Source organism: Fusarium redolens (assembly GCF_020744475.1).
Source record: "Fusarium redolens strain MPI-CAGE-AT-0023 chromosome Unknown BKA55scaffold_18, whole genome shotgun sequence".
NCBI classification, from domain to species: Eukaryota; Fungi; Ascomycota; class Sordariomycetes; order Hypocreales; family Nectriaceae; genus Fusarium; species Fusarium redolens.
The window spans coordinates 199411-213529 of record NW_025763681.1 but is presented as its reverse complement, the minus strand read 5'-3'; the positions used below and the strand labels follow the sequence as shown (position 1 = coordinate 213529).

Genomic DNA, 14119 nt, shown 5'->3' with positions numbered 1-14119 from the left:
AACATCCTGTACGCGCAGGGCCTCGCGAGGCGATAGGAAGGTCCAGATAGGTCTCAAGCCCTGACCGCGGCGCACCATACACTCATCACTCCATTTGACCCTTCTCCAATCGATGCCCTGATATCGTATGGCCCAATCGAGCCTTTTGCGAGCCTGTAGCGGCGTCAGGGCCACGCGTTTCTTCTGCAACCATTTCCTCTTGTTCATCTCACGTGGAAGGTATCGTAAAGAACGCCTCTGGATAACGTTATCAACGGAATCAAGCAAATCTCTTGTCGTTACGTGCGGATCGGTTGTAACGGTATCATAGATCTGATCGCGTTGCTCTTCTATAAGCTTTCGAGGCGCGCCTGACCGCGGCAGGGATGTATTCTCGGCTCCACGTTGTGCCTCGCGGCGGCACGTCGTTTTGATCGTTCCAAGGGGAATATAGGGAAAATGCTTGTGAGTTTGACTATAAGAATAACCTTGCCTCTTTAATTCACATATTCGTGACCGTAATGAAGGCGTAAGTTCCTTGCCTCGAGGTATCGTGAAGCGTTATCAGGCGTTGTGATGTGTGTGTGTGTGGAGGAGGAAGAAAAAGCGGCATCGAAAACGCGGTCCCGATCAGGCTAGCCCGGGCCGAGATACCTGCAGATGTATTCAAACTTATTGCACCCCACTGTATACGCATTTGATGGACAGTAAGTCTTACGTGTACTGTCACGTTGTGTGTTTTACATAATGGGGTGTGCGATCGTTATAGCAGTGATACTCCAGTCCGACCCCATTATAAAGATGTATATGGGACTTAGAGCGGGGAAGCAACAAAAACCAAGAACATACACATCCAATAAGACACATCAAAGAATCAGAGCTCGTGACATGTACCTCGTATATGTGCAATTACAGTCAGAATTCACATGCTCATTCACGCTATAAGCCCCAAAGGACCCAATATCTCACTCTATTAAAGACGAGAACTGGTTGGGTGATTCACATGTGACATGAACTTAATACCTTGATTGGTTGCCTTTTCAGCCATGGTCCCCGATACGAGCTTCAGCCGCTCCCCAACCATTGCAGCCACTAGGACGCCTCAGCTATAAATGATAGGCCGCTAATTTCTAGTGCGAACCATCCGCACAGGTGCTCAATAGTCTGAAAGCCAGTGAGACCAGCCGTTGTTTCAACACAACAGTCAAAATGCACCTCTTGCGAAATTAGCTGGCAGAGAGAATATAAGAAACAGTTGAAGCCACACTAGTCCTGCCAATCACCAAACAAACTCAACCCGGTTCAACATTCACCATGTTCAAGATCAAAGATTTCCAAGGGATGCAATACTCCCGCGACTCATCTTCCTTCGGTAAAAAAGACTATGAGTACTTCAATCAGCAATATGCTTCTTCTTCCTACCAGGAGCAACATGATATGAATCCAGCCCTCATTGTGCAGCCCAAGGAAGATCAAGATGTCATCAAGGCTGTTCAATGGGCTAGGGACAACAAGGTCAGCGTCGCTGTCAAGTCTGGAGGTCACCAATACTCAGGTGCTTCTTCCACTGGTGGAAAGAACATCCAGATTGATCTGTCCAACACTTACAAGGACATGATGGTCTTGGAGGAGCTTGGTGTTCCTGAGGACAGAGCTCTGGTATACGCTGGAGTGAGTAACAGACTGCAAGACTTTAATGACTACCTTCGCTCGGTGAATCTATTCGTGCCGCACGGCCAGTGTGCTTAGTAAGCCCTACAATATGTCGTTACGCTAATAAAGCTAATAACTCCTCAGTGTTTGCACCGGTGGCCATGGTCAAACTGGCGGATATGGCCAGCTCGGTCGCAGTTTTGGCCTGTTCGGCGATCACATCATCAAGATCCGTCTCATTGACCACAATGGCTCCATTCAGAACGTCACCAAGGAGAGTGACTCTGAGCTTTTCTACGCTATCCTCGGTGGTAGCCCTGGCAACTTTGGCATTATTACCCATTACACCGTTGAGGTCTATCGTGCCTCCAGCTACATGGGAACCGTTGCTGGTCCTAACGGTTTCAAGGTATGAAAGTATAAGAACTTGCACCTGCCAAAGATGCTAACAATTTCAGGGACCTCACGGTTTGAAGGGTCTGTGGATTTATGATCCCAAGGTCCTCACACGTCTTCTTGGCTTCATCGCCAAAATGTCTGACGAAGACACTGCCCCACGAGGCTATGACCTTTGCTGCAGTGTTCTCAGCACCGACTTCCCTGTCACTATGCTGTTCCCGTCACTTAAAAATGATACCATCTGGAAGAAGATTCAACAAAAGATCAAGACAGCTTTGGCCAAGGATGTTCTTGACCTACTCAATGGTAGCTTCCCTGCTATCATTGTCCTTTATGCACAGTGGTGTCCTACCAGCAAAACCGACAAGTATGACTCCACCGCGGACAATTGGTTCCAGCAGTTCCGAGACCTTCAGAATGATTGGAGTAACCATACTCTTTTGATTAATGAGTTTGATGAGGGTATGGACAAGCTGACTGGAAAGTGGATCTTCCCTAAGCAACGAGAGTTTGAGCTTCCCTACGTGAAGCGCACCTACGCCACCAAGTCGCAGACCCTTCAAAAGGATGGTTGGGTCGACGCAGTTGTCAAGCGTCTTGACTTGATCTACAACCCTCACCAGAAGCTCGACAACGACAAGAGTGACAAGGAGGGAGAAGTCTATGACCACTGCAAGCTCTCCGTTCAGATCCAATGCTTCGGTGGTAAGAACTCGCGCTTCTTACTCAACAAGGACAACGGAACATCCTACAGCTGGCGAGACTCGACTGTTGTCCAGACACTGGACTGCTTCCACGATCCAGGTGCCAAGTACAGAGATTATGCTCTCAACTGGCAGAAGACCAACGACTCCATCATGATTGGAGCCAAGAGTCCTTTTAGTAAGCAGGATCGGCGTGTGCTTTGGGGTTCATGGGGAGATTGGGATATGAGTAAGCCTGAGATCTGGCAGGCGTACTATGAGGATGCGGATAAGTACAAGAGACTTGGTAAGGCCAGGGCTAAGGCTGATCCTAACAGAACCTTCACAGCGAATCCTTTCGCAGTCGCTGCAGTGCGCGATGCTACAAAGTCGTAAAGGTTGCATAACATGAGAGATAAATAGTAGCAATATTGACGGTTCCTTTGTGCTTGATTATATATTGTCATTCTTTGTCCTCCTGCGAGACTTGGATGTTCCAAATATGCGGCTACTTTTGAGGCTCCCAAAGGTTTGAATGGCCTAGGGGAGGTAGAAAACTTAAGATCTTGATCTTAAGCGACAAAAAGACTTGGACAAGTTTAGGTTAACTTATGTAATTTTGGGAAGCCTTTTGCTTAGTTATTTTTAGATTTTTGATTATAGGTCTCGAGTTTTCTTGCTCTACGAGGAGAGCTTCTAGGTCTCAACTTTTTACACTTCTCTACGTTTCTTATGCCCTGTCTAATTCTCTATACAGTCTTATAGTTATGAGACCAGTTTCAAATCTGTTGGAAAAAGCAACGGCGATTTCGTCGTTCTATCAGACCATCGTTACAATCACCCATAAGCAATAATCACATATACAAAAGAGGAGACTTCGAATAGCTATCAAGCCCCCCAAACTTACAATATTATGATTTCACAAAATAAAACAACAGTAAAAGCTCTGCCATGGAGGATTTATGAGTAGAAATACAATCTTGATAAACTCAAATACAATCTAATCAATCTTGGTTAAACGCCTAAAACCTCCCAGTCTATAAACTCCGAAAACAAAACTTGTATGCCATTTCCACAACCTTAATCTATCCGAACCTTCCTCCTTTTAGTCAATAACATTTAATACTGAGACCGAAATCTCTATTGAGGCTGAAGATCAATAGTTTCCATGTAGCCTGTCAAGTTTATTCGTCAACGTTATCGAATATCTCAGCGAGATAGATCAAGGCTGTTTCATCAATTTCTTCCTCTCGCTGGCCACCGCAAACCTGGTTCGGAGTGTAGGCTAGCTTGGTTGCAATAGGAGCGAAACGAAGATTTCCGTCGACATACTTACAGCGACGGCTGGGGTCAAGGTTCCAGATGACCTTATGAATATAATCCAATTGTTCTTCCAATGTCATTGTCACACCAGCCAAAAATCACAGTAGGTTCCGCTCCCTGCTCTTGTCGGATGGATACCTAGGTTCCATATCTAGGAGCCAATTGTCGATACTGCTGAGATTGTCAACAAGTTCATCGATTTCATTATGCTGTGGGTATCGAGGAGCGACCTGTTGGGCAGTTGGTGGTGTAAAATTTGTGAGCTTGGGGTAAAGTTCTAAGAAGCGCCTCTGAGTTCTGTAAACTTTCTCGACTTTTGACACGGTATCAATCGACGCATCCTTGAACTGGGCGTTATCGATTCTACCTATCGCTCCTTCCAGAAATCGGACGAGATGCAAACATGCGGCATATACCATGATGCGTTGCGAGTCATTGTGGCGATGAGTTGCAAGATATGTCCGATAGTGAGTGTGACTGTGACTTAAGGTCTGGATGGATTTGAGAAATCAAGAGGGTTGGATCTTCTGCTTGTGCCCCTGGGAAATTGTATCCTTTATACTTGGGGGTAACGTCAAGGTTGGTAGGCTTGTTGGCATACGTACAATAATGCCGCGATTACGTTCAGTGATCAAGAGGCAATGTTCATTGTTCAAATTAAGTTAAAATTTCTCTTGATTGTCCACTTTTAGCGAAGATCAGATGTGTTCATATTAAAGAGATCTGAACAAACAATCTCTTTGGTACATTTAACCAAATACTATGCCGAGCTTTCTCGCCTGTAGCCTGTATTGTTCTACGATGTACTCAAGGAACAATCATAACTGTTACAAAGCTGGGTTTCAGGGACCCTCTCATGAGTAATGCCGGAACTGTCCGCTTGTGAAGGTGATGGAACAAGCCATAACAGATCGCTGCATAAGAAGGCAGCATTGGGGGCTGAATGACTATGGGGGATCGATCGATAGACGATATCAAGGCGTCTACTACACCTCAAGGTAATTGCATCCCGTTTTAAGTGGACATTAAGTGAAGGCAGTACGTTGCTCTGATACTGTCCATGGTTTGGCGAGTAGCCGATAACGAGAGCGCCAATTGATGCAATTAAGTATAACGTCACCTAAATTTAATATGCGTAGTAATGCAAGAATTGTTGTCGATGCGTATTTGCTAGCATCTTCCAGCATTCTGATGAGTTGAGGAAATAGGAGCGTGATGCGTACACTTGGTGATAATTTAAGGCTTCATTAGGAATTACACTTGGCGGAACAGCCAGCAGGGAAACTTGAGCTTTGATAGCACATTTCCCATCCTGTTCAACATCACTATGGCGTACTCGTAGTATTTAAGGGCAGCCCAAGCCCAAGCCACCTATCCAACCAAGCAAGATACTCCGTCTCCATCCAAACCGCTAACGTACGTGATAAGCGAGTGTTACAAAAATCCCTCAACCTACAGCATTTCCACTTTATCAATTGATTCTCAACCACCTAATATGCCTGAGTTTAATAATGAAGCTAATATCCTTCTCGCACTTCGAGCCCTTCAAAATAACCCAAAATTAACTCTCCGACGCGCCGCAAAGATCTATAAAGTTGATCCTATGAAACTATGGCGCCGGCAGCAGGGCATTCTTTCTCGACGCGATACCACGCCTAAATCACGGAAACTATCTGATCTAGAAGAACAGACTATTATCCAGTTCATTATCGACCTAGATTCGCGAGGATTTCCTCCGCGGCTGCGTGGTGTTGAAGAAATGGCCAACCGATTGCTCGCAGACCGCGACGCGTCACCCGTCGGCAAGCGCTGGGCTTCTAACTTCGTGAGGCGACATAAAGAGCTTAAGACGCGTTTCTTTCGTAAATACGACTACCAGAGAGCCAAATGTGAAGACCCGACCGTTATTCGCAATTGGTTTAGGCTCATAGAGAACACAATCGCCAAGTACGGCATCCGATTAGATGATATCTATAACTTTGACGAGACTGGTTTTATGATGGGCGTCATTGCGAGCGGAATGGTCGTCACAGGTGCTGAAAGGCGTGGAAGACCAAAATCAATGCAGCCTGGAAACCGGGAATGGATTACAGTCATCCAGGCGATCAATGCCGAGTGCCAAGCGATCCCGCCGTTCATCATAGGTGCGGGCCAATATCACCTCGCCAACTGGTACCGAGAAAGCAACCTCCCGGGCGATTGGGCTATCGCGACGAGTCCTAATGGCTGGACAGGTAACGAGATAGGCCTCGAGTGGCTAAAGCACTTCGACCGGTGTACTACCAAGCAATCAAAGAATCGCTATCGTCTCCTGATCCTCGACGGATACGAAAGTCACCACTCAGTCGACTTTGAGAGATATTGCAAGGCAAATAAAATCATCACGCTTTGTATGCCGCCTGATTCGTCTCATCTGCTGCAGCCTCTTGATGTCGGGTGCTTTGGCCTGCTTAAGAAGGCTTACGGGCGAGAAATCGAGCATTTGATCAGATGCTCTGTAACCCACATTTCCAAAACCGAGTTCTTCCCGGCTTTTTACACCGCCTACCAGGCCACAATGACAGAGAAAAATATTAGAGCAGCCTTTAGAGGAGCCGGACTTGCTCCTCTCGACCCAGAAAGTGTAATCTCGAAGCTCGATGTGCAGCTGCGGACTCCGACGCCTGCGGAGGAGGTAGTTAGCCCCTCGACCCCTTGGGTCTCAAAGACCCCAAAGACTATCCTTGAAGCCGACTCTCAGCTTGAATATCTTGAAAGGAGAATCAAAAGGCATAAAAGTAGCTCTCCAGAGTCGATTCTAGAAGCATTGAGGTCTTCTTCCAAGGGAACAAAGATAGTTATGCATAAGGTTGCCTTATTAGAGGCCAGGGTCCAAGATCTTGAACAGGCAAATGAGATACTAAGCCGGCGGCGGAGGGCAAAAAGAACCCGGCTACAGAAAGGAGGGGTGATGACAGTAGAGGAAGGAAGGCAAGTAATTAATCAAACGGATGTTGGTGCGCAGGCGGTGGCTAGACCATCGAGAAGTGGTGGTCAAGGAGGGCCTGCGCGAATGAAGGAAAGGCGCTGTGGAGCGTGGGGCAAGACAGGACATAATGCAAAGACCTGTCAGATAGTTGTCGCTATGTCTCTGGAAGAATATAGCGATTAATTTTACTTAATTAATAGTCTGTTGTGTTTTTATGGCTATTTCTATCTGAGATGTTGGGATGTTGTGTTGCACTCGCTTGTCTGTTGCACTCGCTTATCATGTACGTTACCCACCCAGCTGCCCAACTTTACTCCGCCCTGCCTGACCCAGTTCTTGAGGCACTGAACGTGTTCCAATGTATCCGAGCCCATCGAAAGCCTCTGAGACGTCAACGTCAGCTTCGCTAGACTAAATTGCCTCTCACAATCGCTTGCCATCGCTGGAATAGCAAAGATATCCAGAGCAAAGCTGCTCAGTGAAGGAAACGAAGCCCTATGGTCTCTCCGCCATTGGATGCCATCCTGCGTATCCTGTGGCTCGAGACGGAGATACCTTCCGAGCTCGCCGACACTGCTGCTCGTCGCAAACGCTTTCTTCCTCTTGCTGTTAATCCATTGAGTGTACTGATCATCCTCTTGGCCCATCGTCCTTGGCGCTGCGTCGTACTTCATTGTTTCTTCACACAGTCCCTGGTTCGCGTCGTACCAACGGGTAAAGTAATCCTTGATTCCAGCCTTGGCATCACGAACCCAAGCGAGTTGCTCCTCAGACACCCAAGTGGCCTCTAACCAGCTGATCCCGAACCTCGGATGAAGAATGATCGCTGCCGCAAACAAGGGAGATTCTCCGAGTTTGTCATAATACTCATTCAGCTTCTTCCACCCGTTGTTAATCGATGCCCGGATATAGGCTCGATGGTCTGCTGGTAATGTGCTCTTTTGCGACGTCTCAGACGCTGATCGCTTCTCCGCCGTGGAATATTCAGTCCGAGAATGCAGCGGTAAGGCAGATTCTATGAATCTCGTGGGTTGGCTCCGCTGCGGTAGCGCGTAAACCTCATCCTCGTCAAAGCGGGCAGGGAGACGGCGTACGCGGCTTGGCCGACTGTTGCGCTTACGGAAATTTGCCGGCGCCGTTGCAATCCGCTCCGCGGCATCCAGATGAGTTTCACCCACTGTCTCCGCCGCAACTTTACTATAGAAGACTTTCCAGTCCACAAAGTGCTCCAGCAGATATTCCATTCCTATCAACACCTCCCATAGGCGTCCATGGCTGTCACCTTTACCCCCAGCCTTGCGTCCGCATCGTCTGAAGGTGTATAGGTTTGAGAATCTTGTTCACTTCGCCAAGTACCCGCCAGTCTTCGCTGGACAATATGTCATCCGCCGGGATACGTCTTGCCTCGTTTTCCTCCTCTTGAATCGCAAAGAGAAATGCCCTGATGTCTATCTGCTTTCGCAAAGCCCTCTCAATCATGTACGTTGAGTTCCACCGCGTTTCGTTGTTCATGATAACCTCGAGCTCGGCCGTGGATTCCTCGCAGAGCCGATATCCCTCGTAATCCTGCTCCCGGGCAATTCGCTTGAACTGCTCACTCCGCTGCGGCGACGAACGGATAAACTTGACAATATTGCGGAGCTTACCAATGGGGCCCTTTGTGCGCATACTGTTGATGTCAGACTCCAGCTCGAACGAGTCGGCGTCTTTGCCAAAGAGAAAGGCTCGCGCGACGAGATTGAGCGTGTGCCCATAGCATCGCATCCGGCGGGCCTTTATATCAACAGGCCTCATCGATGGGATCGAGCTGCTGGTACATGTGGTACAGACAAGTATCGTTTGCCGCCATGTTGTCAGAGATGGCACAGCCAACTCGCCCCTCAATCTCCGATTCGTGGACGATGTCGACCAGAGAACCGGCGAGGTTCTCGCCACTATGAGCACCAGATTGACGACGCAAAGCCAGAAGACGGGATTGCTGATGCCCCAGTTGATCGATAAAGTGCGCAAATACAGTCATGATTGCAAAGCGATTCGGTGACGTCTAGAGATCGAAGCTACTGTGCACCGCTGTCAAGGCGTTACAGAGCTCTGCCTTGATGGTATCTCGCTTCGCTTCAAAGAGCCGGTGTATCTCTAGTGACAGAGCTACCACTCCACGCCATCTGGAGTACTAAATCGCTGTCGGAATGGTTGAAGATCTTCCGAAGGAAGCTGTGCTCGAAGATGGTGAATGGCGCATCGCTATTAATGACGAATTCGACGCTTAGTTCTTGTATGGCTTTTATTTTCGCTTTTGGTATGACGCTCTGTTCAAGCCGGCGCCTTTTCGGTGTTGCACCAGAATAAATATCAATGGCACTTTCATCACCAGGACTTGGCTCACCAGACTGGCTGGCTGGGGTGATCCGGTGAGCTCTATGTAGGTCGGTCAGCTGCTGGGTATCTTGTGAACAATATTGAACGGGACAAGTACATGCTTTCGGAGATGATCTGCTCCGGAAGACGTGGCTTGCACCGAGAAGAACTCCGCTGCGCCTTTCATGTCACATCGATTGCAGCACCAGACATGACCTATCGGTAGATCCTGATAGTTCAGCTCGACTAGGAAGGTCCCGTGCGACCTAATCCAGCTCTTCCTGCCCTTTGCACCTTTTCGAGCTAACAAATCCTCCTGGACGAAGCGACGGTTCTTCCAGGTAATCTTGGGCAGATTCTCAATGGTCGGGTTGGGAGGTAAAGCTCCAACGGCTGCTTCTTCCAACTGCTTGGCAACCGTTTTAGGCTGAGGCAATCGTGAGAAGACGGAAGAAGGAGGTGTAGGGCAAGGTGTCAATGTTGTTGGCGGAAAGCCAGCTGGCGACGGGGAGAGTGGCGAGTTCGACATTCTACTGATGAAATGGAATAAAAACCACGTATAGAAGGGATTATTTTGATGGCGCGACATGGTTGGGAAATGAGTTCCAGATTGCATACGCGTGGTGGGGTTACGCGTTAGAACACGATAGTAGGTACTTAGTGTTGGGACTGATTCACAGCTATTAGAAAGTAGACCTCCATCTGCAACTATCTGGTGTAGGGTAGTATTCCGGGAAGATCTGAATTTTTGCCTCGATATTAGACGATCGCATGATGTATTTGTAATATATCAATTATTTCAACTTTCGAAATACATGAATTGATTTGATTGAAAGGAAGAATTCGACAATTTGATTGATTTGATTGGGGTGATTGATTGATTGAGTTGACATATGATGAGCGCTGCGGGCCACCTTAGTCACACTGTTTCAACATTGTCTTTAGATCGCTTGGGAGATAGGCTGGCTTGCTGTAGCGGAGGCGTAATCAGAACATGACCTAGAAAAAAAGGACTCGGTTTCCCGTGGATTACCAAGCTTTGTGAACATGGTAGCTTTAGTAAACGTCGGTGGTTTTTTGAGGTCTTGCAGCCTCTCATGGGACGTTTTTAATAAGGTTTTGGATTTTACTTTTATATCGAATCTAGACCGCCAGCGACTGATTGACGCGAATCTCTTGCGTCCAATTAACGCCTGGTTGCGTCATCATACCACCATCTCTATCTTGCGATCCAATTTCTCATCCACCCATTTGAATTATGGGCAAGTCAGGTGGCTGCTGTGGGAATCCTTGGGAGGGAGGCTTAGGCGTCGGGGCTGGAAGCGCGCGTTCATACCTGCTGAGAGAGTTAGTGGCTTGGGAGAATGATCAGTTAATTACGTTGACTATCTTAGTTGTCAGTGGCAGTCTTGTTCATGTGATTTTACCTCTGAGTAGCAAGAAAATGTCAAGAATACCGAGAGGTCCATGTCGCCCTGTTATCTAAAATACAGCTAATGGGCTTTTCCTCTTGGATTGGATCGAAGGTTCATGATAAGGAGAAGAGTAGGTAACATATACCTGAAAAGGCATTGATGTAAAACACGTAATGAGAAAGTATATGCTTTGCAGAATAATTCAATGGTGGTCTAGAGGACATTTGCTAGATGAGCAACGAAAATACGATCTGAGCAGATGCATGTAATCGGTCTCTCTGTCATATATATAAGAACCATCATCCCCAGTCATCTAAGGTTATAATCTTCTCCGCCTTTTCTATGTTTAGAATCTATCACTAGCAGCAAATAAGCCTTACCGTCTCGATCAGCACCAAATTCAGTCCTCCTCGTCGCGATGTCTTACCCAACCAAGCCTTGCTTCGTCGGTTCTTTTAAGGGCTGGGACGACGAGGCACTGAAACATCCTGTTATGCAATACTTGAGCAACCTCAACACTGACTCCTGCGAGACCAAGGTTGCCCACTCGGGGCCGCATACTAAGTGGTTCACCCAGGACTTCGAGTTCCAAGCCCAAAGTGGGCAGACCCTTAGAGGAGAGGAGGCCTGGAAGAGGTTGGTTCATTCGACCCGGTTCTATGACAAATTTTCAATGGAGCCCCTCTCCGCTTTCATCCAGGATACGGAAGACGGATATGATGGCATGGTGTACGGGAATATATACACCAACTTCGTAGAGCCGGGAGAGAAGAAATATTCGGATAACAAGGGAATTAATTGGGAGCTGCGGGTCAGTATATCGTTTCGGATGTGCGAGTCCACCTGCCAACTACTGAACGTGATTTAGATTCCGAGAGCTTATCGACTTACCTTCGTCAAGGATTCTAGCGGGCCACACGGCCTGAAAATCAGTAACCTGGTTATCGTCGGGGATATCTTGGGCACGATGGCGGCAGCGGTTCGCAAGGGAATGGTTTCGCAGGAGAATGCGTTTGGATTTTAGGTGAACACAATGAACCGCTACTTGGCACCAAATTGTGATATATCTTTGCATTGGATAGGCTGTCCTAAAAAAAATGAAGTCACAGGTTTCGCGAATAACTCCTTAGGGGATGCATCAGGTGTTTATGTGCCTGTGGCAGCTATGTGCTGGAAAAGCTCTATATTCACCGCGGAATTCACATTTTCTTGCTGTAATCGACGGTGGTAATACCTCCGTGAGTATGTGTGTTGAGCCGCTAGTCGTTTTCCTTTGTCTGTACCTTTCTAGGTCGCCCTCGTCGTCTTGGTAGTTGTTTCTCAGACATGATTGTAGTTTCAAAAAATGTATAGATGAGGGGAATAGAAAGGATAGGTAATTAGACATAGATAACGGCCGTAACAATGGTTTAATGATTCAGCATTTTGTCGATTGGCTTAGTAGTAGACCAGTAGATGCAGTTATACGTTAGCGAGCTTAGCATAGTTGAAGGCGGGCGGGGACCACTGCATCTACGCAAGGAGATGAACGATGAGTTGCACCCTCTATCCCTTGAGTTGTGTTGAACCTCCCGGCCTTACCGGGCCCCACATCCCGACATTTGTCAGGAGGTACATCAGGGGAACGTAGTGCTGCGTCATCAATTGATTTCACCTTTACCATCATGCAAGTTATTTCGAATTGATTAAGGACATCTCGATCAATACCTATAGGTTCATCTGCAGAGGCTCTCAACGCGTACGATGATAGTAGCTTCATCAACGAAGATAATAGCCGTCAAGAGCATCAGGGTGATAGCACCCGTTGACCGGCTTGTATCGCGAGTGGCAGGAAGGGGAGGCTTTTTTCTGGGTTGATAATCAATTTGAACAGCTATAAAGCTAATCTACTGTAAATACATCCTCTTCAACGTCAATTTGCACTGTAATACAGTCATTTTGGGATCGTTCTTTAGCATAATACTGCTGCAACTGTTCCACAATGGCAATTGATAGGGACGCATCAAGAATTGATAGGGGCGCATCGTCCTTAAGGACGCTCCAGCTTTGCAGCCTCTGATTCGTCAGTCACTTTTTTATTAGTGCAGGCAGGATTCTGCCAACGCTCCCGAAGTACCCGACCTTAGCTCTCTTTAATCTAAATGAGCAGATGATCGAACATCAGTCTCTCAACCGTCAATCATTAAGTCTCTCGTCATGCTCCAATCGGAGTCACCTCCTAGCTCAGAGAGCAATTCAAGACGTCACGCTCGAAGCCCCAGTCCTAGCTGCGGAACAGTGACGAAGCAGTTCTTCCTTCAATCACGGTAAGAGAAAAAGTAGATAGTTGCTCTAAACGGAATGATTCTAATTCTGTGGAGTAAATCATACCTAGCGTATTGACACATTCGTGCAATCCATTCTTAGAGAATATCAACGATATAGTTGCTTCTGGGCTGGGAAATACTATTGGAATAATTGGGAGCTTCCCCCTGACTTCAGTATCACACTTCAAAGTCCTAGAAGGAATCACATAGGATATAAACCCCTAGAGAGATCTCAGCATGTTAATAAGAATAATCAACTTAATTTTACCAAGCACACCCAGCATCTCTGCGCAATTCAACAACAAGAGCTACGGCTGTTAAGGGAGCTGGCTTCACCGCCTTCATGGTGAAGTATTTATGGGTCTTGAAAAGTTGGGCCAATCGGATGTTATAAAAGCTGGAGCGTCCCTAAGGACGATGCGCCCCTATCAATTCTTGATGCGTCCCTATCAATTGCCTCCACAATATCGTCCTTCCGTCCCTTGACTGTGAGGCTATTCCGAGAAGCCAATTGCTTCAATTGAGGGATTGTCATCTTCTTCAATGAGTAAATTAGTATATCTTCATCAAGTTCATCCTCTGGACCGAAAGAAAGCTCCTCCTCATCGCAAAGACGGGAGACTAGCTCTTCGGACTTGATCGTGATCTCGGAAGCGGTTTCCCAGCCCGTAAAGTCGATTTCATCAATTCCTTTAATGCGAATAAGGTTATCCTGACTTCCATCAGGTCTCACGGTTATTCCGACATCCAGAAAAGCCTTTTCTATGAGGTCCTTCTTGGTTTTTAGGCGCTCAAAAGCTCGCGCAATAACCCAGGTTGTCATGATCCTCCGGTCGCTGACCGACCAGCGTGTTTTCCCTTTTCTCTCTTGTTCGAGCTCATAATCGAGAATTAATTCGCGAATCCAATCCTTTATAAGCTTATTAACTGCAGTATCGAGTGGCTGGAGCATTCCAGTACATCCGACAGGCACAAGGGCTGTTGTAATATTTTGCTTGCAGACTGCGTCTTTGACCGGAGGCGAAAGGTGGAAAG

General features: G+C 47.2%; 3 protein-coding genes across 3 annotated transcripts; 2 read left to right on the top strand and 1 right to left on the bottom strand.

Moving 5' to 3' along the window:
* Positions 1 to 1293: 1293 nt before the first annotated feature.
* BKA55DRAFT_598021 (uncharacterized protein) lies at positions 1294 to 3110 on the top strand (the record flags this gene model as incomplete). Its single annotated transcript, XM_046196157.1, has 3 exons — positions 1294 to 1727; positions 1777 to 2041; positions 2091 to 3110. 3 exons carry the CDS (start codon positions 1294 to 1296, stop codon positions 3108 to 3110), a joined length of 1719 nt encoding a protein of 572 aa, XP_046044125.1.
* Positions 3111 to 3898: 788 nt separating this feature from the next.
* On the bottom strand, positions 3899 to 4456 carry BKA55DRAFT_544277 (uncharacterized protein; the record flags this gene model as incomplete). Its single annotated transcript, XM_046190687.1, has 3 exons — positions 3899 to 3982; positions 4051 to 4081; positions 4176 to 4456. 3 exons carry the CDS (start codon positions 4454 to 4456, stop codon positions 3899 to 3901), a joined length of 396 nt encoding a protein of 131 aa, XP_046044124.1.
* A 6662-nt stretch (positions 4457 to 11118) lies between these two features.
* Positions 11119 to 11969, top strand: BKA55DRAFT_624053 (uncharacterized protein). The gene is made up of 2 exons (XM_046196815.1): positions 11119 to 11589; positions 11647 to 11969. The coding sequence occupies exons 1-2, from the start codon at positions 11197 to 11199 to the stop codon at positions 11800 to 11802; spliced, it is 549 nt and encodes a 182-aa protein (XP_046044123.1). The 5' UTR covers positions 11119 to 11196; the 3' UTR covers positions 11803 to 11969.
* The last annotated feature ends 2150 nt before the right edge of the window (positions 11970 to 14119 follow it).